The sequence below is a fragment of the Crocodylus siamensis genome, chromosome 2 (assembly GCF_052110815.1).
Source record: "Crocodylus siamensis isolate JL-2025a chromosome 2, ASM5211081v1, whole genome shotgun sequence".
NCBI lineage: Eukaryota > Metazoa > Chordata > Crocodylia > Crocodylidae > Crocodylus > Crocodylus siamensis.
This window is the reverse complement of record NC_143396.1, coordinates 24843026-24865535: the sequence shown is the minus strand read 5'-3', so window position 1 is coordinate 24865535 and position 22510 is coordinate 24843026. Positions and strand designations below refer to the sequence as shown.

The 22510-nt window shown below is 43.7% G+C and overlaps 1 protein-coding gene across 2 annotated transcripts in view; it reads left to right on the top strand.

Annotated features, from left to right (window-relative positions):
- KIAA0232 (KIAA0232 ortholog) overlaps nt 1–22510 on the top strand; it is a 135617-nt gene that overhangs the window by 66594 nt on the left and 46513 nt on the right. Inside the window, exons 4-5 of one of the 2 annotated variants that reach the window (XM_090035547.1) lie at nt 19799–19924; nt 21731–21797. In XM_090035547.1, the coding sequence (XP_089891673.1) occupies nt 19922–19924; nt 21731–21797 (70 nt within the window). In that variant the 5' untranslated portion in view covers nt 19799–19921. The remainder of the gene's footprint in view (nt 1–19798; nt 19925–21730; nt 21798–22510) is intronic. The other variant, XM_090035546.1, reaches the window with a different exon arrangement.

The window sequence follows — 22510 nt, the reverse complement described above, 5'->3', positions numbered from 1 at the left end:
TAGAGCACAGTGAGGCAGAGAATTTGCAGTTTGCATACATATTGCTAAGGCAGTCTTTGGGCTCCAAATATTTGAGGCACTTGTGTCCATGTGATGAGAATTACCACACCTCTCAAAGAATTCCTGTTACTGGAATGTAACTTGAATTATTGTATTTGCCCAAATCCAAGATGACTTTGACTTTAAGATGACCGCCCAGTAGTTAGATTCTATACAAGGGAAATTTTTATAAATTTGTTATGATTTCCAACATATGGCCTGTGGGCTGCCATGCAGCCCTCCAAGCTGTTTTCTGAGGCCTGAGGTGCTGCGACGGGAAACAAAAGTAAACACTGTACTTTCATTTTGTGGGGGTGATGTGATGCCACTTCCTGTGAGGTCTTTTGAATATGGCTCGCTGGCCCACTGGGCGATAAAAAGTTTATGATCCAGCCCCACATTCAAAAAGGTTGGGCACCCTGGTATAGAATGTAGTTATTGAGGGGTCATCTTAAATTAACTCCCCTCTTTTCCACAGCTGTGGCAAGGGGCCAGACCCCTCTACCCCTTACCCTCACCACACCCTCAGCCCTGCCTGCCACTTACCTTGGGGCAGCTGCGGCTTCAGCTCTTGCGGGGGAACAGCCATGGCCTAGCCCAGCCAGGCAGGAACAGCAGCGCAGCTCCAGATCAGGCCAAAGTAAATGGCAGGGGAGCAGGCTACACAGTGTCTTCTGCACTCTCCTCGGGCCCACTGCAGGTCTCCTCTGCATGCCCTTCCCCTACTGTAGGCTCCCACATGCATTTACACACACACTCTCTCTCTCTCTCTCGTGAGCCTCCTCCCCTGTGTTGGCAATATATTTGTGACCCAGATGCTTTGTTCTGGGCAGACCCAAACCCTCAGACCGACCACAAGCTTTTCCATTTGATAATAGGCATATTTTATTGATACAGAGTGAAAGCAGATAAGAATAATGTAGGCAAGGCAAACAAAGTAATCTCCCTATTTCTGTATCTACCAGTCCTAAGGCTGTCAGAGAGGGAAGGTATGTCTGGCCAGTACATGAACTTTACTCTGTGTTTCGTTCTTTAATGCCAGCAGTCTTGGAGGTCAAGGGGTGAGCCCCCCCCCATGGTGAGACATGGTGGTGTTCCCTTTGTCCATGGTGGCCACAGGTTCTCCCCCTTTGGGGACCCTGTGGTTGTCACGCTGTCCATGTTCTATTCTGTCAGCTTATTCCTTTGCTTGCCAAGCCCATCACATGCACACATCTTAATTGGTCATTTATCAGTGTTTTAATCTGGTCATGTCATAGCCTCCTAATTTGGTCCATCCACCAAAACTGGAAATGCCAGGGGCTCTGCAGCTGGTCACTGTGATCTAATGCCACCTTATGTTTTGGAGTTTTCAGGGAACATTGTGATGCATGCCTTCAATTTCCCAGTCTGTCTGACATAGTGGGCCTTGAAAATTTTGTCAAAACCAGGCTTTTAGAAACCAGTTAACCCTTGCCGTTGCCCTGGACCATTGTTTTAATGCAATATCTACTTTACCGACAATTCAGTTCTTAAAAGCAAACCTTTAAATATCATTTTCTTGCCTTCACCCTGCTGCACAAATTTACCTGGCCCAGGGCAGGTGGCAGTTAATTTAGCTCTTGTTTTGGCCCTGCATCCAGTGCCAAAGCTGGAGCTGAGCTGTTCCCTGTCCCTGGGCAACTTGAATCTAAGATGAGGCTTTTTCCCCTCAAATGGTGATTAGGAGAATAAACCTTGTCTTTGGATTCAAGTACATATGGTAAGCTGATCTCCTGTGAGACTGATTTAATATTAGTAAATTGAATTTTCAAAATGAAACTGCATGATCTCTGCTACCTTGAGTATCTTAGTCAGTATTGTTTGGGGCACAAAACCATTTACAAAATTCAAGTACTCCTAAGTCCATTCTAGTGTTCTTTTATCTGTTTCTTGTTCTCTGATTCTAGTTTTTTTGGTGGGAAAAAATCAAAGAGTTTTACTGTTGTCTAAAGTAAGCAGTTGTCATCTTTTCAATATTTGGCAAATAGCTTCTGTAGAAAAATCAGATTCTGGACATTGTAGAAGAATTTTCTCCAATTTTTATATTTTTTTTCTTAATTGCATCTCCTTTTGGAATGCCTCTTACAAACTATTTTTCCTTCCTTTTTCCTGGATTAATTGTTAATGCAATTTTAATTAAAATATTTTTTGTAGAGGCATTTGTCATGACTTCACTGCTAAGACTGCATTCTATCTTGCACTTAATCCATGTATTTGGCATCTTCGCATTATTTTAAAAATACAACTATCCTTCTCAAATCTAATGAGTACAGAATGCATTTAGATACTTTGTTAAAATTAAAATCTGGGTCTGCCTTAAAAACAAATTAGCTTGTGTCCATATTTTTTTGTCTTGAATAATTCGAACAGAATAACACAAGTATATCAAACTTTCTGTATAATTAATTGCAATTCTGTGCATAAGACTTAGAGATGCTAGGTTTTAATTGATTTATTTTAGTCTAAGAAAGACTGCATACACACAAAGAGTTCTTGTTGGTAGATTACTAGGTACAGCTGTCCTGGCCTTTGTATCCGTGCTTGTGCATGAGCACTTGAAAGGTTCCCCTAAGCATTGATATCTTGGTTCCAGTGTATGTTGAAACGTAACTGTCAAGGGAGTTGAGGCACTGTAGCTGTTTTGGACTGACCTATCCTTGATCCTCGCTTGTACAATGCAAAGTTCACTAACACAGTCTTTTAAACCAGTAAGTTCATTGCACACTAAGACCCAAATGCACTTCAGCTAGTTTATGCTACTCTGGAACGTCAGTGATTCTGCACTGTTTTCTTAACATTTTAAGGTAGACATTTTCAAGTTATTAGAGGTGCACCGATTTACCAGTTGGCACCAATTAAAAGGAAAATTAACATTATTGGCAATCAGCTTTTTTTGGCCAGTATAGATGATAATGTCACTGATAAATGCCACATTCATGCGCACAGCTGCATCATGCATGCGGCAAGTAATGCAGCCAGGCAGCTTGGAGAGCAGAGTCCAGCCAGTAAGTCTGGGGGCAGAAGGGGTTGTGGGGGATGAATAGAGGCCCTCACAGTGAGGGAAGGAGTGGGGCAGGGTAGGCGCTGCCCAGCCAGGATGGTAAATGTGACCCTGCCAGGGGAATGGAGGGGGGGGTGGCTCCCTGCCACCATGCATACCCCTGAGGGAGGTATGTGGGGGTATGTGTTCCCTGGATTTGTGTGCGGGGTGAGGGCAGGCTGCCTGCTGTGGGCTCGGGGCCAGGGGCTGTACTTAGGGTGGACGGGGGTGGGGTGGGACAGGCAGCAGTGCTGGGAGGGGTGGTTACAGCGAATTTTGGGGTAGGTCTAGCCCACCCTGTAGCCACACCTCCCAGCACCACCATCTGCCCTGCCCCCGCACACCCCAAGTGCAGCCCTGGCCTAGCTCCCGCCCCCCATCCCCATCAGGAAGAGGCTGGCGCAGCCCTGAGCTCACAGTGGGCAGCCTGCCTTTGCCCTGCACACAAATCCAGCAGGGCACATGCCCCCCCATACCTTCCCCAGGGGTGTGTGCAGTGGCAGGGAACTGCTTCTTCTTCCTCACCCCCTGCATCCCCCAGATGAGCTGCCATCGGCTTCCGGCCCCAAGGTAACATTCACCACCCTGTCTGAGCGGCCCCTGTCCCTGCCCCGCTCCCTCCCTCACTGTGGGGGCCTCAATCTGCAACCCACCATGCCTGTTCTCCCCCCCCACAACTTACTGGCCAGATGCTGTTCTCCAACCTGTTGCGCTGCATTCCTCTAGCTGTTGGATCAGTATCAGCCAGTATGGCTGTTTAATAATCGAACATTGGTATCAGCCAAAAAAATCTTTATCAGTGCACCCCTCTTAGAAATAACTTGAAAGCATTATATGAGTTTCTTGTTCAGTTCTTCTAATAAATTTTTTAAAGACTAAGGAAATTCCCTGTCCAAAACCCCTATCTTAAAACAGAGCTAGTTGAAATATGTCCTTAACGTAAGGGTAGGGAACACTATGGGTGTGTTATAAGTATCCTAAAAGTAGTGTTAGACCTAAAACAAACAAACAAAAAAATAAATGTTAACATAGTTTAAAAAAATAGATTAACATATGTTAACATAGGAAATGGAGGGCAAAAACCTTTTTCTACTGCAAACCACATACTAAATTGCTTTGACTGTAACTATTATTTTTATTGAGTGGAAGACGGGGGCATACAGTTAAATTCATTTGGGCATTTTAACTGTGCACATCTTTAATTAAGATGGTTTGTATTCGCTTTTGCAATGTTTATACCATCTCTAGTGTGGTTTTATCCTTGTTATTGATGAACGTTGGACTAGATTCAGGAATATGTAGGCTGCTTTGTTTGGTAATATCCCAAAGTGGTTTACTAAGTTAATGTACATAATTATTTATGATGGCCATTAGCTAACCAGTCCTCTGGATTTGAGTTCAGCAGCTGTATTGCAGTATACTTTCAAAACCACACAAATATTTAAGGCAAGATTTAAAGCAAATGTACCTGTTAGTTAGGGGCAAATGTAGGTATATTTCCCCGTGTGTGGGTGTATTGAAAACAGAAGTTTTGCCAGTATTTCATGCCCCTGTGCCTGAAAAGCGTGGTGAGATCTTTTGATTTTCCCCAGGTAATCTATTGATCTTTTTCTTATCCCAAAGATTCCTTCTTGAGCACTTGACACAAAGGAACTGGCTCTGAATCCTCAAATTCATTGCCTGCAATGTACAAGTTTCCCTTTCCCATCCGAAGATTGACCTGTCCTAAACTTTCTTAATTTATGAAGAGTTTGGCTAACTCTGATTCTGCTTGTGAAGCCCTGTGTAATGCCTAGACATCCTAAGTGATTTTGCCTTACCAGGTACTCATGGAAGAGCAAAAAAAATTGAATTCCCTGTAGACATGATTTTCCCATTGAGAGAGATGCTTATATATCCAGTTTCTGTATACCGCTTTCAGCCTGTCAGGCTGTTTATAGTCGTAGTATTCCTGGTATGAATTCAGTTATTATAGAAGTATAAATGTGAATTACCAGTATAATTAGTTTCCTTTCTTTTTTGAGAGTAGACTTACTGTATAAAGTATCCTTTCCCAATATTATGCCCTAGTGTGGACATACTGCTTTAATTATATTTGTGAACTTTCTATTGTGGACAAATCTTAAGATTGAGTGTTTTTTTTCTCCTAAGCAGTATAAGGCTTCTAATAGTTCCTGAGCAAATAATAAAGCCAACAGGAAGCAGACAGAATTGGTAAACACTTGATTTGAAATAAGCAGTCATCCCTTCTCCTCCCCCGCCCCCCCCCCCCCCCCCCCAAGGAACTGAAGGCAGAAAAGCAGTGCATCAGATGGAAGATCATAATTATAGCCATCATCAACAGTTTCCAGCTTGTCATGGGTAGGAGGGCATCAGGCACAGCACAAAGGCTGCCAACCCCAAAGCAGTGAGGGCTAACCTTTTTGGGAAGCATGCTATAAATTAGCCCTGCACCCTTCCTGAGCAACACTCTGATGATCTCTTTCCCCTGCCCAGTCTGCTCTTTCTGCTCCCTGCTAATCTGCTGTGTATAACTGGTGGCACCTGTGCTGCAGGTTGGCCACTCCTGTAGTAAAGAATCTTTGGCCCCCTACTCGCTCCCCTTGGTGCCACATCTAAAGGCACTCAGTGCATGCCCACCATGAATCCTGTCCCAGGCTAAGATTTCTAGGGGAACACAGGTATATTTTGCCTGTTTGGATCCCATCTGGTAGAAGCAGGGCTACAGGCCAGTACCTTTTTTTGAAAAACCTTGTAGAATAGATCATTGCAGGGGGAGGAGAGACAAACCTAGCCCCTTTTGCGAGGGGAGGGGGGAAGACTGCTGGCCTCTTTTGTGATTCTCCCTCCACCCCCAAGAACCACAGAGATTTCAGTTCATTCCCCCCCGCTCCAAAAAAATGAACTCAATTTCCTATCTCTTTCCCATCCCAAAGCAGGATTATGAGACCAGCTTCCAAACAGCAGATGAAGGAAAACTAGTCAGTACTGTTTGTCTTCACAGCATACAATAAGGAGCTAATTTTCTGCACTCAGTGCCTTTGTGCACTTTTCCCCCTGCTCCTCTTCAGAGTGGTGCATAGAAGATTTACGCAGAAAAAAATCCAGCCATCCACCATATACTGCCGATCTTTCTTTTACTGGAGGAGGATTAGTAGTCCAGGCAAATACTAGAGATTCAAATAATAAAATCTCCAAAAAATTAAGTCCCTTTTAGGCAAGAATATGTTTTTGCATTGTGAAACTCTGCTTGGAAGGTCTGTAAGTGTCCTAGATGCATTTTTTAGCAATATATCCTTTTTCATGTATCCTGAGAAGGTACAATAGTGATACGAACTTCTGCAGTTCCCCCTCTGTCCCACCCCTGGCCACCATCGCCCAAGTTACCCTCAACCTTCACATTCTCAACTAAGTCTTCCCTGTTTAGGAGGAGTGAGTGGAGAAGAGCTTCCCCACTTGTTGGCCTCTCTACCACCTGTACCCAGAGGTTATTCCCAGTAACCCTCCAAGAATTCTGCTGTGTACTGCTCTGTGCACTGCTCTGTTTTCTTCCCAGCAGATGTCATGTTAATTAAAGTCTCCCATGAGAACTAGGTCCTGTGATTTGGAAACTGCTGTTAGTTTAAAGCAGGACTCATCTGCCCCTTCTTCTGGGTTGGTGGCATTTAGCAGATGTTCACTGTAACATCCCCTTGCTGTTCTCTCTCCCCTAACCTTTATGCAGAGTTTTTTAGCAGGCCTACCTCATACTTTGTACTGAACCTCAGAACATGAATACTTCCTTTATACAGGAAAACTCCACCAACTTTGTTCCCTTTGCATGTCGTTCCTGAACAAATTATACCTATCCATGAAATACCCCAGTCATGTGACTATCCCACTACATCTCTGTTATCCCAATGACATTGTAATTTGCTGATTGTAATAGGACCTCCAATTTTTCCTGTTTATTCCCCATGTTGCTTGCATTTGTATATACACTTCAGGTGTCTGTTCTGTTTTCTCTGATTGTCCTCTTGTTATATCGTCCTATGTTTTCTGTTATTTCCTTCCCTTATTAAATTTTTAGCCAGGGCCCCAGATCTTTACTTTACCTTTAGGCTTTTGTCTCAACTTCTGCTGAATCTAGTTTACAGGATCATAAGAAAGTAGGGCTGGATGAGACCTCGCAAGGTCATCTGATCAAGTCTCCTGTTCAGGGCAGGATCATCGCCAGTTAAGCATTTGTCTAATCTCCTTCCGAAAATGTTCTAAGGATAGAAATTCCAGAACTTCTTCTCTAGGTAGCTTTTTCTAATGCTTGACCACCCTCATAGTTATAAAGTTCCTTCTAATGCCCAGCCTAAATTTCCCGTGCTGTAGCTTGAGGCCATTGTTCCTAGCTATGTCTCCTACAGTCACAGAGAAAAAGTCATCTGCATCCTTTCTATAATTGCCCTTTAGGTATTTGAAGACTATTATCAAACCTACCTTCAGAGTGAAGTTACATGTTACACTTAAACTATACTAAGGACACTTAAAATTCATGCTTCTTCAGGCCAGGGTTAACTACCTAGCTCATTAGGTAATTTCAGTTGGCTCAACAGAGATTAAAATGAGTAACTTGCAGTCCTCCAACATCCCAGGATGATCTGCTCCTAGCCCTCTCCCCAACCCAGAGCAGGGAAAGAGCCCAGGTGTCAACCCCTCTGCTCACAGAGCTGTGCAGGCAAGAAACAGTATTAACCCTTAATGCGTGACTGCTCACAGCACACTCTGATTTTAACACTACTTCCCTTGATTTGCAAAGTGACATCCCTTATGTTGTTGGCTTTGATTCTAGACTCTGTTGCAGTTTGCAGCACTTTTCCACTGTAGAGAGCCATAAAGAGAAGAGGACAGCAGCCCACATTTTGGCTGACTACTAGCCAATGCCTGTGACCAAACTGGCAGGAAAAGAGCCCACTATTTTTACTTTTTTTTTTTTTTAGATAGATTTCCATTTTATAAAACCAGAAGGAATATATTCATATTCCTAGGAAATATAAATACATATTTCTAGGATCCCTCTCCAGGATTGCAGCAATAATAAAACTGGCTTTTGGAAAGAAGAAAATGACTTCTCTTTCCAGATTACAGAACCTTCATCAGAAAAGTTAAGACAGCAGTGTGCACACACTGATATTATTTAGGCACATGAGTGCCAAGGAAGTTGGTCATAGGGAATGTGTAATAACTGCAGGGATCCTGGTTTTGTCTGTTTAAAAATCCCAAATTCTCTGATTAAAGCCCCTGATATCTGTGTTTTCCTGCAATTTAAAATGAAACGCCACGTGTGTGTGTTTTGTGTGTGAATATGTATATATATCGGGGTGGATAACAACCAACAATTAAAAAATGGATTTTTCTGATTTAAATCAGATTTTTTTTTTTATTTAATTGTATTTATTTTTTAAAGATGCATTTATTTAAAAAAATTTACATAAAGATCATTTTAATTTACGATGCATTAAAGATCAAACATATCATCATGGAACAGGAATTATAACTTCTAATTTTATACTATTTGAGACCAATATATTCATGTCACCATTAAATTTTAGAAATTTTATAAATGGGTCACAACAGGCCATGGACTATATTAGGGGCCCAGTCTTATGGGGTTCCCAGAGACTCATCTATAGATTAGTGAAGATTAAAGAAAACCACTCTACCCAGTGGGACCAAATGCTCTGTCTAGAAGATCCCTTTAAACATCTCTGTAATGCTTAGTTTCAGTTCTCAAACTGTGGATTTGTCTCCAAAAATCCTAGGCAGACGAGGTTCTTTGGGTAGATGTGATATCTTTTATTAGACCAATGAGATGGTTAGAAAAATTGTTCTTTGCAGGCTTTGGGGCACGAATGGTCTTCTTCAGGCACAGTGAGAGTTTTTCATTTCCAGATGTAACATGCTAGTTAACAGCAGTATATGGAGATGAGAGATAACAGACCTGATTATTACCTACCCTTCAGCCCTGTTGTCTCTGCAAGTTTATGTATGCAGTCAAGCCATTACATTTCTCTAAAAGTGCAATGTTTCAATTAATTAAATGAATGAGAGATATCAAACAACAAGCACTTTTTGTAGAAAACAATGATTAAATCGAGTCTTCCTGACCATTGAGTTAAATCATGGTTTTAACCATGATTTAAATCAGTTTCCTTTAAATCAAATCCATCCTGATCTATATGTATGTATCAGTTAAACACAGCGTTTTATTGATATATTTCAATTTTAAAGCCATTTAGAAGCCTATCACTGCCTCAATCATTATAATAAAATAAATTCTAAATACCTCTATATTTTGGCATTTGTTTGTTTATTTTTTTAATCATGGCAAAACAGAGCTCCCCCTGCCCCCTTTGTTCACCAGGACACAAGTCCAGCTGCAGCTGTGCCCCTGCTGCTTCGTGGTGCTGAGCAGCCCTGCCCTGCTGTTGCCCCTAACTCCTGAGCCACAGCTCCCCAGCCCTACCAGTGCTCCTCAGTCCCAACTCTCAGCCCTCTGGCCTGCCTCATTCCTGACTCAAGGCTCCATTTCCCCACCGCCCCCCCAAGCGCTGCCAGTGCTCCTCACTCTGCACCTGAAGCTCCCTGGCCCTGCTGGGGCCCCTCGCTCCTGACCCACAATCCCCTGCCCACCCAGCCCTGCTGGAGTGGGGTATAGGACCCTGCCCTTTGCTCTGCAGGTGCCACTCACAGCTAGCCAGCAGTGCTCAAGCCCCTGGTTGCCCCATGCAGGAGGCGGTGGCTGCTGCAGCTGGAGTAGAGTGTGGCCCCAACCCCCGCAAAGCAGACGATACAGCTGGAGTAGAGCTGAGCAGAGCCTGTTGGGGGTGAGGCAGATGTGGGCTGCCCACTGTGGGCTGCCCCCCCGGGGACCCAGCACAGGGCAGCAAGATTCTGTGCCACTACCACTGGGAGATCCTCGCCAGCTGCACTGCTATGATGAAGCACCCCATGCCTGCCTGGCAGCAGCCGGGGCAATGTCACAGAAATGTGATCCCCTGCTGCTGCCAAGCTGGCAGAGGGTGCTTCACCTTGGTGTCACAGCTGGTGCAGGGGATCGCAGTGGTGACAATACTGAGCCGCCCCCATCCCCAGGAATGTGTGCAGCAACTGGGAACCATCTCGCTTTCCAAGCTGGGCACCACATTCCTGTCCGGGCCCTGGGCACTGCCCCTAACTCCAGCTGCCAACCCTGCCCTGTTCCTTCCTTCACTGTGGCTGCCTCAGTGCCCCCCTGAATTACCCATGTCCCATCTCTTCCCCCTACTTGTGTGTCACCTATTCCCTCTTCCTGCCCCTTCTCTCCCCATAGACTTACCTGCAGGCAGCTGGGGAGCTGCTCTTCACCACTGCCTGTCTGTATTGCTGGACACATGCATGTATGTTCATGTGCACATCCATGTGGCATCCCCTGCATCCCACTCCCCACAGCCCCTTGGAAGCTGGAACTTTGTCAGCCTGCAAGGGGAAACCCGTGGTTTCCTGCATCTTTCTCCTTTAAAGGAGAAAATCTGTGTGGTTTTTTTTTTTATAGCAAACAAACAAAAAAATCCCTAATAATAAATAGGAGTGCAGCAGCTAGGAGCTGGAACATAGTGATTCAGTGAAATGGGCTTGGAGCATTGTTCATTTAACGAATACTAGGCCTGTTTTGGAGATGACAATGATAAATAAGAGTTTTAATAATAACTAGGAAGAATACAAAAGAGAAGTTGTGTTCTGGGTAAAGTTGCTTATTTTAATGTTATGTCTGTCAGGGGAAAGGAATAATGAACCGGGACCTCCATAGCAGAAAGTGGTTCCTGCACACATCTCTTTCATTTTATAAGTCAATTAGCTGGACTAATGGTTGTCCTGGATGATAAAAAGCCCTGTGACCTCTGTCTCTCAAAATCTGGCATATAAAGTGATGAGTAACCTAAGGCTTAGCAAGGTTCCTAATAGATATCTTCCTGCTGTTTCCAGTGTTATCCTGGACAGCGCAGAATTAAAAATGGGACAGTGTTAGTAATGTGAGGTGCATCTTTTTGCTGAAGAGTCTTTGGCTTTTGGACTGTATGATCTTGGATTGTTAGATGTTTTTATCTAAAAGGGAGCCCTTTTAGTACAAGGCAGTTCTCCATCTGGGACTGGATGGTTTGGGGTGGTGGGGAAGAAATAATACTTGAATGAAGTGAGTATTGCTATTATGGTCCTCAAAAGTAATGTTAACTAATACCCTATTTTTCTCTTATATAACATGCACCCTACTTTTGGAAAGGTGGAATGAAGAGAAAAATATTTTTTTCCTTCAAAAGTACCAATAAGTAATTTACTGTAACAAATTGTTAAATGTGAAAAACAGTATGAGCTTCTCATGTACCTCACATCCCTGATTGCAGTATTATAATTGCAAATGGCTACAACAGAAGCCAGCCTAGGATAGCCAGCTATGAAACACTGGCAGCTGTAAGGGGATGGGGGAGCCTGTCACTGCTCCATTAACCCCTTAGTTGCTGCTCCTCACTCAGCAGCAGGAGTAGCTCTTTAAATTAAAGGCTTGGGCAGGGTGCACTCAAATGTGAAGCAACCTCATCTGGTGCCCTCAGCAGAGGAGGGAGGGGGGAATATGGTATCATGTGACCCCTGGAGGGAGTAGGAGGCAGAGTCTTGCCTAGTTGTGCCAGGGCTCCAAGCTTGCTGACCTGGACTGCTGTAAGCCAGTGGCAGCCCAGCCAGGGACAGACGGCCTGCTGTCTAAATGGAGCGCTCTGAGTGAGCGGCAGCCCAGCCAAGGACGGGCTCTCTGACTCAAGCTACTGAGAGCCAGTGGCAACCTGGCCAGAAACAGACAGGCCCTGGGGTTGCTGTGAGTCATCTGCAACTCCAGCTCCAGACAGATGTCTTGCAGGAGCCCTGGGATGTAAGTTCCCCAAGGGATGCCCAGGACCAATGCCCTGCTCACCACTAAACAGTAGTGTTGTATTTCTTTAGCTATAACGTGCACCCAGATTTTCAGCAGCTTTTTAGAAAAAAGTATTGTAATTGCAAATGGCTACAACAGAAGCCAGCCTAGGATAGCAATTACAGTACGTGAGAAAATACAGCTTAGGCAAACTCCATGACCTAGCTTTGTAAATGCATCGCTTTATATTCCATTAAAAGGGTTTTATTGGGGGGGGGGTGTAAAATGTTTAAATCTGCATAGTTTGATGTTCCGAAAAGAAAGTATTAAACAAATTGAATCTCATGATTTTAGGGAAGCAACCTTATTCTAACCCAGCAAGGTCTTAAAGCAGTGGTTGGCAACATTTTCAGGCAGTGAGCCAGTTGAAGGACCCAGCTGCTACCATTGAGGTATGGGCAAGTGCCCCCTGCTGAAGCCCCCCATGTTCACAAGCCAGGTCCAGTGGTTGCTGTCTTACAGTGCAACCTTTGATTCTCATTCTGCTCCTTACATTGGAGCATGTCTCCCAGTAATGACACTCCAATCAGATGTGGGGTTTTTCCTTATTCAAGGCTAGGAGCTTGTTTCATAGTTTCTAGGGTTGGAAGGGACCTGAGCAGATCATTGAGTCCGAACCCCTGCCATGGCAGGAAAGAGTACTGGGGTCAAACAACCCCAGCAAGGTGTTCGTCTAGCCTCCTCTAAAAAGACCCCCAGGGTAGAAGCCAGCACCACTTCTCTTGGAAGTTGGTTCCACAGATCCTAGCCACCCTGACCATGAAGTAGCACCTCCTGATATCTAGCCTAAATCTACCCTCTGCCAGCTTGTGACTGTTATTCCTGGTCACTCCTAGCAGTGCTTGGGGGAACATGGACTCCCCCAGTGCTTGCTGGTCCCCTTTGACTAGTTTGTAAACGGCCACTAGATCCCCCCTCAGCCTTCTCTTGTGGAGGCTGAACAGGTTCAGGTCCCGTAGCCTCTCCCCGTAGGGCCTGCCCTGCTGTCCCCTGATCATGTGACTGGCCCTCCTCTGGACCCTCTCCATCTTGTCCACATCCTCTTGAAGTGCAGAGCCCAGAACTGAATGCAGTACTCCAGCTGTGGCCTGACCAGTGCTGCATAGAGGGGGAGGATCACCTCCTTGGATCTGCTTGAGATGTATCTGTGGATGCATGACAAGGTGTGGTTGGCCTTCCTGACTGCGTCCCCACACTGCCGGCCCATGTTCATCTTGGCATCAATAATGACTCCAAGATCCTTTTCTGTCTCTGTACTGACAAGAAGGGAGTTCCCCAGCCTGTAGGTATGGTGCTGGTTCTTCCTCCCCAGGTGCATCACCTTGAACTTGTCGGTGTTGAATCCTATCCTAGTCTCATCTGCCCACACCTGTAACCTCTCTAGGTCTGATTGCAGCCTGTTCCTCCCTTCTACCGTGCCCACATCCCCTCACATCTTAGTGTCATCAGCAAATATGAACAGGGTGCTATTTACTCCCTCGTCCAAGTCACTGATGAAGATGTTGAACAGTGTGGGACTGAGGACCAAGCCCTGTGGAACCCCACTGCCCACATCTCTCCAAGTCAAAAATGCAGCCCTCTCCAGCCAGTTGGCAACCCATTTGACTGTGTGGGTGTTGACACCACAGTCCTTCAGTTTCTTAATGAGAACGGGGTGAGAGACAGTGTCGAAAGTCTTCCAAAAGTCCAGGAAGACTATGTCCAGAGCTACCCCTGCATCTAAGGATTTGGTGATCTGGTCATAGAAGGCTACCAGGTTGGTCTGACAGGACCTGCCACTAATGAACCCGTGTTGGTTGCCCCTAAGCATAATCTCCCCTGCTGGGCCCTCGTGGACATGTGCCAGAATAATCTTAAAAAGCTTGCCAGGATTGAGGTAAGACTAACTAAATTATAGTTTCCCAGGTCCTCCTTCCTCCCCTTTTTGAAGATGGGAACCACACTGGCCCTCTTCCAGTCCTCTGGCACTACACCAGAGCACCACAGGTGCTCGTAAAGCCGTGCCAGGGGTCCTGCAATGACCTCAGCCAATTCCCTCAGTACTTGAAGGTGGAGATTGTCTGGACCAGCTGATTTGAATACATCCAGTCCCTCCAGAAGTTCCCTAAATAGTTCCTCATTAACTCTTGGCCTAGGTGTGCCTCCCCTGGGGTTTAAGGGGAACCCAGAGGGGGGGTGGCTGTTCCGGTCCCTTCTCAGGAAAATGGAGGCAAAGAAATCATTAAATATGTTGGCTTTGTCGTCTGGTGTGACAACCAAATTTGCTAGCTTGTCCTGCAGGGGCCCCACGTTACCCAGAACCTTCTTTTTGTCCCCTATGTATTTAAAAAAGGACTTCTTGTTGCCCTTCATCTGGGAAGCTACTCCCAGTTCCATCTCCGCCTTGGCCTTCCTGACTGCTCCCCTGCATGCCTGAGCAACCACAGTATAATCCTCCCTGGTGATGGCCCCTCCTTTCCATTGGGTGTATGCCTCTTTTTTAGCTAGGAGACATTCCCAGACATGCTTTTGGTGAGCCAGGGGGGCTTTTGTGCCCTCCTGCCCCCTTTGATTCACGTTGGGATTACCTGCCTTTGGGCTTGAAGGATCGTCTCCTTAAGGAGCAACCACTTTTCTTGGACACCTGGCTCCCCTCTCCTCCCCTCCAGGACCTCACTGCTTCCACGACTATTCTTCTTAGCTCATTGAAGTCCGCCCTCCTGAAATCTAGGGCTGCTGCCTTGCTGTAGGCCTTTGCCACCTTGCAGTGGATGGTGAATTCCAGCAGCCAATGATCACCCAGGTGGTTGAGCACCCACAGCCCCCTCACCAGGTCGTCCCCTGTGGCCAGCACCAGGTCCAACAGGGTGACTCCGCTAGTGGGGCTGTGCAACTCCTGGGTTAGATGGAGGTCCTGCATTTGGGCTAGGAACCTATGTGAGCGGTCAGACCGGGCTGACTGCTCTTCCCAGCAGATGTCTGGAAAGTTTAGGTCACCCATGATGACCACTTCCTTTGACCTAACTACCTCCGTGAGCTGACTTAAGAATTCCTGGTCTGGCTCGTCCCCTTGATTGGGTAGTCTGTAGTAGACCCCCACCATTAAGTCTCTTTCCCCTCAACTGCCCTGTTTTCTAACCCAGAGCACTTCAGAATGCCCCTCCTCTGACTCTTTGTAATTGACAAGGATGTGTATTCCTCCTTAATGTAGAGTGCCATGCCCCCACCTTTCCTCCCTGTCCTATCCCTCCTGTATAACCTATAGCCCTTGATATTCACTGCCCAGTCATGTGTTGGGTTTCACCACGTTTCAGTGAGCCCCACTATGTCTGGGTTGGTGTCAACTAGCAGGAGGGTAAGTTCCTCTTGCTTGTTTCCCATACTAAGAGCATTTATGTAGAGGCATTTGAGGCCTCCTGTGGATGTGTGCACTGGCTCCCTACTTACAGGATTACCCTGGCCCCTGTTGCTTACCATACGAGCATGTCTCTTGTCGTGATATGTGGGTCATTGTCGAGGAAGCCAAAGCCCATCTCAGGACACCATTCCCAAAGCCACCAGTTGGTCTCTGTGATGCACATCACATGTTGTCTTCCATGTCCACTCACTGGTAGGATAGAAGAGAAAACCACCTGTGCACCTGTCTCCTTCAGCACACCCCCAAGAGTGTGGTAGTCAGCCATCAGGCAATCAGGGCTCCTCCTGGCCACATCATTAGTACCCACATGGATTAGGACCATGGGGTAGTAATCGGTGGGCTGGATCATGGCCTGGATCATCCCCTTCGTGTCCTGAATCTTTGCTCCCGGTAGGCGTGTTGAGGGGTCCTGGCGACAGATGGGGCCCTCTGTACCTCTCAGGATGGAGTCATGTATAATGGTCACTTGATGCTTTTTCCTCCTGAACTGCTTAGCTCCTTTGGCCTGCTTGGATCACGGAGAGCGTAGAGTTGCCTCCTCTCCGGTTGCCTCCTCTCCCTTCTTCTCCTCCAGAGTTGTCAGGGCCTCATACCTGTTCTCCAGCTGGACTGAAGGAACTGGTACTGCTGTGTTACGAGCAGCCCTGGTTCTGGAGGTGACCGTCTGCCACTCTGCAGTGGACCGCACTTCCAAAAGTGCTTCTCCCTTGGGTATGTGACCCTGCAGGGAAAGGAAATAGCTGTCAATTTCTTCCTCCACCTCCCTGATTCTCCTCAGGCTGATAACCTCCTCCTGGAGGTCCCTCACCTGTCCAGCCCTGCACACAGGGCTGGACACAGTGCTGTGGACCCTGCACACAGTCAGTCCAAGGTGCGTACTGCATGTGGTGTCCTGCCAGACCAGCCCTGCATGTTGGCTCTGGAACCAGTCTGGCTCAGGACATGCTGGAACCAAGTGCACAGGGCCATTCCAACAGGGTACCCCATGCAGCATGTGCCTTATGCTAGCCCCCTATGCAGTGTTCAGCATACATAGTCCATCTACCCGTGCACACCCACACTGCCTGCATCATGCACTGGCCTTAGAGCTTGTTGTGCATACAGCCCTGGTGCTCACTGCCTGTGGGCTGGAGTCAGACCTACATGTGGCACTACTGGTCTGGGGTGTGGGCAGCACGCAGCATCCCAAACTGACCCTCTGTACTGGCTATAGTGCTGGGTTCAGCCCGTGTGCTTCAGGCAGAACGTACTCCTTACCAGCCCCATGGTGCTGCAGGTACAGCAAGCCCCAGGGCTGGTGTGTGCTACATGCAGTGGACAGGCTGGACCTGGTGCCAAGGGTGATGCACAGGTGGTTGGTCCCAGTCCAGCCTGCAGGCCAGCCCGGTGATCTTCATTTAGTTTGCCAGGCCAAATATGTTTGACACCCTGATTGTAAGGATCTGTTTGAAGAAAACAAACTTTCAGGTCAGCTCAGACAAATATATCCTAACCTGTGCATTGACTTTATTCAAACCCTCTAAAATATTTTGCAATGCAGTTAAGTGCTGAAAACTGTGAGTATATATAGTGGTATATTATAGTATTAGTTTAAGTTGTATTCTGTAGGAAACATCAGAATTTAAGAAATAGAGGTTGTGGATTCTTTATCTAGCAAACTGTCTACATTTGACAGAGGGAGTATAGCAATGAATATACAGTTGTGGTGAATCACATTTTGTGCCTGAATCAGTTCACGTGGCTTAACAGCTGATACATACACAACAGCTGCTTAATCCTACACTTGGTGACAGGCCACATGCCAAGAAAAGCAATCTGGTGTGCTGCAGTTAACAGACCATTCTTGTTTGGAATGTCCCTTGCATGGTCACAAAGTGAAACTGAGAATTTTTACTTTGCCTTAACTTTAGGGTTGTTTGAAGTGACAGACTCTGAAAACAAAGATGAGGGATTACTTCAGTGTACATCTTAAAAGTAAATACTGTCATTAATCCATAGGAATACCAGAGTAGCTTTTAAAACCATTATCATCAACAGTTAAAATAAAATGGAGTGCCATAATAGGGCTGCCAGGCTCTGGAATGGACTCCCAAGGCAGGTGGTACTCTCTTCTACCTTGGGGGTTTTCACGAGGAGGCTGGACAGATATTTGGCTTTGGTGTTATGACCCGGACATTCATTCCTGGCTGGGGCAGGGGGTTGGACCTGATGATCAGTTTAGGTCCCTTCCAACCCTAAGCACTATGAAACTAAGCACTAATAGTGCATCACAAATTTCAAAAAGATTTGGTCCTCCTTTAATTAAGACAAAGAAGTGGCAAGAACACAGTTCAGGGCAGGACAGAAAGACTTTCTTGCTTCTCCTGGAAGAGAAAGTTGTAACTAGCTAAACGAAAATCTGTTACACACACACGCACACAAATGCAAAATTTAATTTAAATAACTTTTACAAGTGTTTATCTTTTGAATAATGCATAGCTCATTGTACAATTTTCAGTTAGTATCCATTTTATTGAATTGTCCTATTAATAGAAAAGCCCAATCCTACAGACAAATCATACCATTTGGAGAACATAGACAAGGATTAAATAGCAAAGAGGAGGGAACAAAGAGCTGTCTGTCCTGACCCATGATACCTTAAGTTCCGTAAGGTAGAAACTGAAAAAATCCTGATGTGGCACCAGAATTCAAGGGAAAAACACTAAACTGCCGGATGGTAATTACTCTACCTTAGTAAACCTTAGTAAATCTACTCTTGTTGGTATACTTAACCTGGAGTTAAATCTTCAGCTACTTCATGGGACCCAGTCTCTTGCAACCGCTGACTAAATAAAGCCCTGCAGACATCTAGCATAATCTCTGCTGCCTCCCATTGTAACACTGACAATTTACTATTTAATAGGCTGGAACTTGGCATCCGTAATTGTTGCTTGTCTTCATAAATCAATATTTTAAATTTATAAACACCTATTTAAAAAGAACAACAGTTATGGTCTTTATTTTTTAAATAATCAAATTTTAACTTTCGTCTCCAATTAATTTTCAGTCTCTTTCTCTTTCAAATGGTGCTTTTATCATTTTTTCTCTCTATTGAGTAGCAGAATACATACTTAAGAAATGAGGGTCTGAAGCCTGCTACATTTATCTAAAGGGAATGGAGCACCTTGGAATGTTTCACTGATACAGCATATGTGTGCACATTACTAATTTTTTTACAGTGCAGATGCTATATATTTCTATAAATTAAAAACTGCACAAAACTTGCACCAGATTTGCCCTTTTTGTGTAAGCTGCTAAAAAGGGCATATCACAGTGGAATATCGGAAAGGAAGAGTGTGAGTGAAGAGTAAGAGTAACATGAGAATTTGGAGCCAAACTCAAAGATGTCTACTTTTGCCTATTGTAGCCTTTAATTGTTTTCTGTCTATGATTATGTGAAATAGTTATTTATTGGCTCTGGATTTTTTAATAAGCAAGAGGTAGGTTGGTAGGATAAAAGTCACTGAACTCTAACAAGTACTCAGAATGATTGCTTATTTTTCCACTTTGGGTAACTTCAGAGGCTTAATTTATCTTGGCATCATTTCCCTCTTGCTAGTAATATGACACCCAGCCTTACGTGATCTAGTCTAGCCTTGAACCAGTGGCTGTAGTGCCAAAAAGTAGATCCTTTGGTAGAGCAGTGTAGAAATAAGGAAAGTGGGGAGTAAAATTGGGGTGGGAGGAGGGGCGATAAAGGGATCCTGTGTAGCATTAGAACAGGAGAAAAATTTAGTTCTTGGTTTGGGATTGCACAAAACTAAATGCAGAATTAACAAAAATGTGTGCAAGATACTGTACTTTCATTCTATGGAAGGAGAAGAAAACAGAAAATTGAAAGCTGAAGTAAATCTCATTAATTTTAGTGAGATTATTGAAAGCCTTACATTTCCAGTGATGCTGCTGCAAATGCTGTTGTTTTTAGGTTCTGTGTTTTCACATTGACATACTTTTAAAAGTTTTCTTTATTTATGTTGTTTGTGTTAAATTTTAAAATTAAGAAAAACAACTTCAGAGACACAATTTGTAATGTGTGTTTAATGTTACATGCGCTTTGGAGGTTAGGGTGTAATGATGAAAGGTGCTAACGAAATGCCAAAATCACATGTTTAATATGGCCTGTTAAATCACGTGATCAGCAAAAGAATATTAGCGTGCATTTTAGCCTGTTTGAGGCATAATTACATTAAGCAGTAGCCTGTCTGACATACTGCAATAAGTTGTTAAATAAGTGATCTCTAGAGGCTTGACATTCTGCACAGTGGGCTTATTTTTTTTTTAAACCTAGTGCTAGCTACATAGGATTGCTGTGCAGGACAGCATGCAGTATGTCAGCTGACTCAAGTATTAGTTTCGTGATGCAGGAGGAAATGAAGTGTTTGATTCCAAAACTTTTCGCTCCTTCAACATAATGGTGAGCATATTATCTGTTTCTTATGTGCAATTGTGTCTAGGTTAGTGCAGTCATTTTACTTTACGTAGATTTGTGTGTGCCCCAGAGCCAGTTGTTCATTTAGTCATTCTTGAAAACAGTGAAAAGACCAGCTCCTTCTCTTCCTTTTCTAGCCCCACTTCTCTCTCCCAAAGAAATAATTTGTAGATCGTACATGTTTAAACTGAAGGCAACTAGGACATGCTGTCCATATTTAGCATCCTACTCAGGGTTTTTTTAATAGTGTTTCATGTTAATGCAGGAGACATGTTCTAATGTTCAATATTGCTAAGTCATCTCAAGTTAGGTGAATGTTCATTTAGCACATTCAAACAATGCAGTAATGTAGCTAAGATTAGAAAACTGCTTTGTCATTTAACTACAAGTAATAAATGACAAATTTAAAAATGTACACTGAATTAGTATTACTGTCTCAGAATGGAAAAACTCTTTATTTTGTATGTTGGTCCTTTCCCTTCCTCCCTCATAAGATTTTATTGTGTGTTGCTACCATCATCTATTCCCGTGCCATGTTCATTCCTCATGCAATTGACGTGTGTGTGTGTGTACATACAAACTTTTAAAAAGAAATGTACTATAACATCACTGAGATACAGGCAAGTATGGAACTTTTTGCATTCGCTTTTCATCACTCATTTCCCTGTTTGTTTTATAGTATCTTTGGAGTAAAATTTATTTCTTTCTATTTAATGCATACACAGATGTTTAGAAAGATTTTTTTAGTCCAATGAAGAGATCTTTGGTAGCTTTAGGAGGCTGTATTGTATAAATCACAGCAATTTCAAATTTTGTGGGGGAAGGAGGTTTTAGTTGTAATAGGAAAAGCAAGCTAGAGGGGCTTGGAAGAAGCTGTAAGTAAGGTGATGTGAAGAGCCTAATCCTACAGTTTCTTACAGCCCCCTATAGGTTGCTTTTATCACAGTTCCAACCTTCTGCCTCTGAATGTATTAATTGCAACATGTCATCCTTAAATTTAAATTTTTGGCTTCAAAATGATAATATATTTTTATCAAATATATTTTTCTGTGTATGCTTTTGTGTTCGCTCATCTCAAAGCAAAACCATTTCACACTGTGGGGTTGTGTCCAGAACAAATTTTGATTCTCACATTTCTTTCCCCATTGGTACATGAAAGCATGTTGTCTGAGTAGATGCTTGATGGAAATATGCTATACTACTGTTTTAACTTATAAGGAAAAATGGATGGAGTATACAAGAACAAGAAAAGACAGGGTGAAGGAGGTGCTTTAACCATAGTACAGACGCTTTAAATTATAAGAGTAATAGCATAGGGCTTGAATTAAGGTAAGAATTTTAAAGAAAGATCACTTCCACTCTTCAGTCTTTTAATTTCTACTGTCGTTTTATTGCTTTTTCTTCTGTTGGACAATTGTCACTTTCTAACAAATATTTTAGGTGCAGTAGAAGATCAGGCTCAGCTTCTTCAAGTGATAAATCCCAGTGATCTATTAATTAGTCCATTACTGTGATAATTCTACTCAACAGTGTCACATATGGAGTGTATATATAACGTATCATTGGTAAACTGTCAAATATACTACAGTAAGTTGTGCACTGTGACCTTTGCAATCAGAAAAAACTATTTTCCCTGAATTTACTTGTTTCATTTTACAAGGGTACTTGTACATTAAAAAAATAGTAAATTCATGACTGACTAGATGTGCTTAATACATTGTTAATTTAGGAAATCATTATAAAAGTTAAATCTCTTCTTAGTAACTTGAGTTTTGTGTTTTTGTTATGCAGAGCTCTGGAATTGAAACTTTAGTGGAGGAGCTTTGCTCCAGACTGAAAGATATTCAGAGTAAGCAAGGTGAGAATTATACTGAACATTTTGAAGAAATTGTTTGTAAAATGTATACCTTCAGGGTTTTCTGATGTAGATGGTTTGATTATATTACTGTGGTCTCTTTTAAGTAGGGCATGCATTTTGAAAATAAAATTAACACTTTTTATACATGTACATTAGTTTACCTGAAAATAGCTATAGGGGACTTCTTGAACAGCTATTCATTTGTATATGTATTCAATCATATGTGTATGCCTTAGTGAATATTTAGTCCTGTTGCACTGCACTCCAAAAATGTGTGCTGTATTCTGTTCTATTCTGTGTATCATTGGCAGTGTCTTAAGAATCAGTCACTAAATTCAAATTGAAGCCAAACAATTATACTGTGAAAACCCACTTCAGTTGGGTTGAGATTTATGATTTGAAGTCTATATGAAGTCTCACTGGGGATGAAACTGGTACCAGAAGGATTACAGGAAGGAATAAAATTGCTTTTTTCTCTAGAAATTTTCTAGTAAGAATGAAGTGCTTTAAAGTTCAACAGCTATGCAACAAATGCACACGTATGGGCCAGTTTTATATTGCTTTACTTTTACATTCCATAGTGGCCATGTACAGTCCTACTTGGAGAATCATTAGTCTCCTGGTAAAATAAATAAATAAATAAAAGTGTACAAAAATTTCTGGTCTCTCCTGGATCAAAACAGCAGTTCTGGGAGAAAAATAAGTGAACTCCA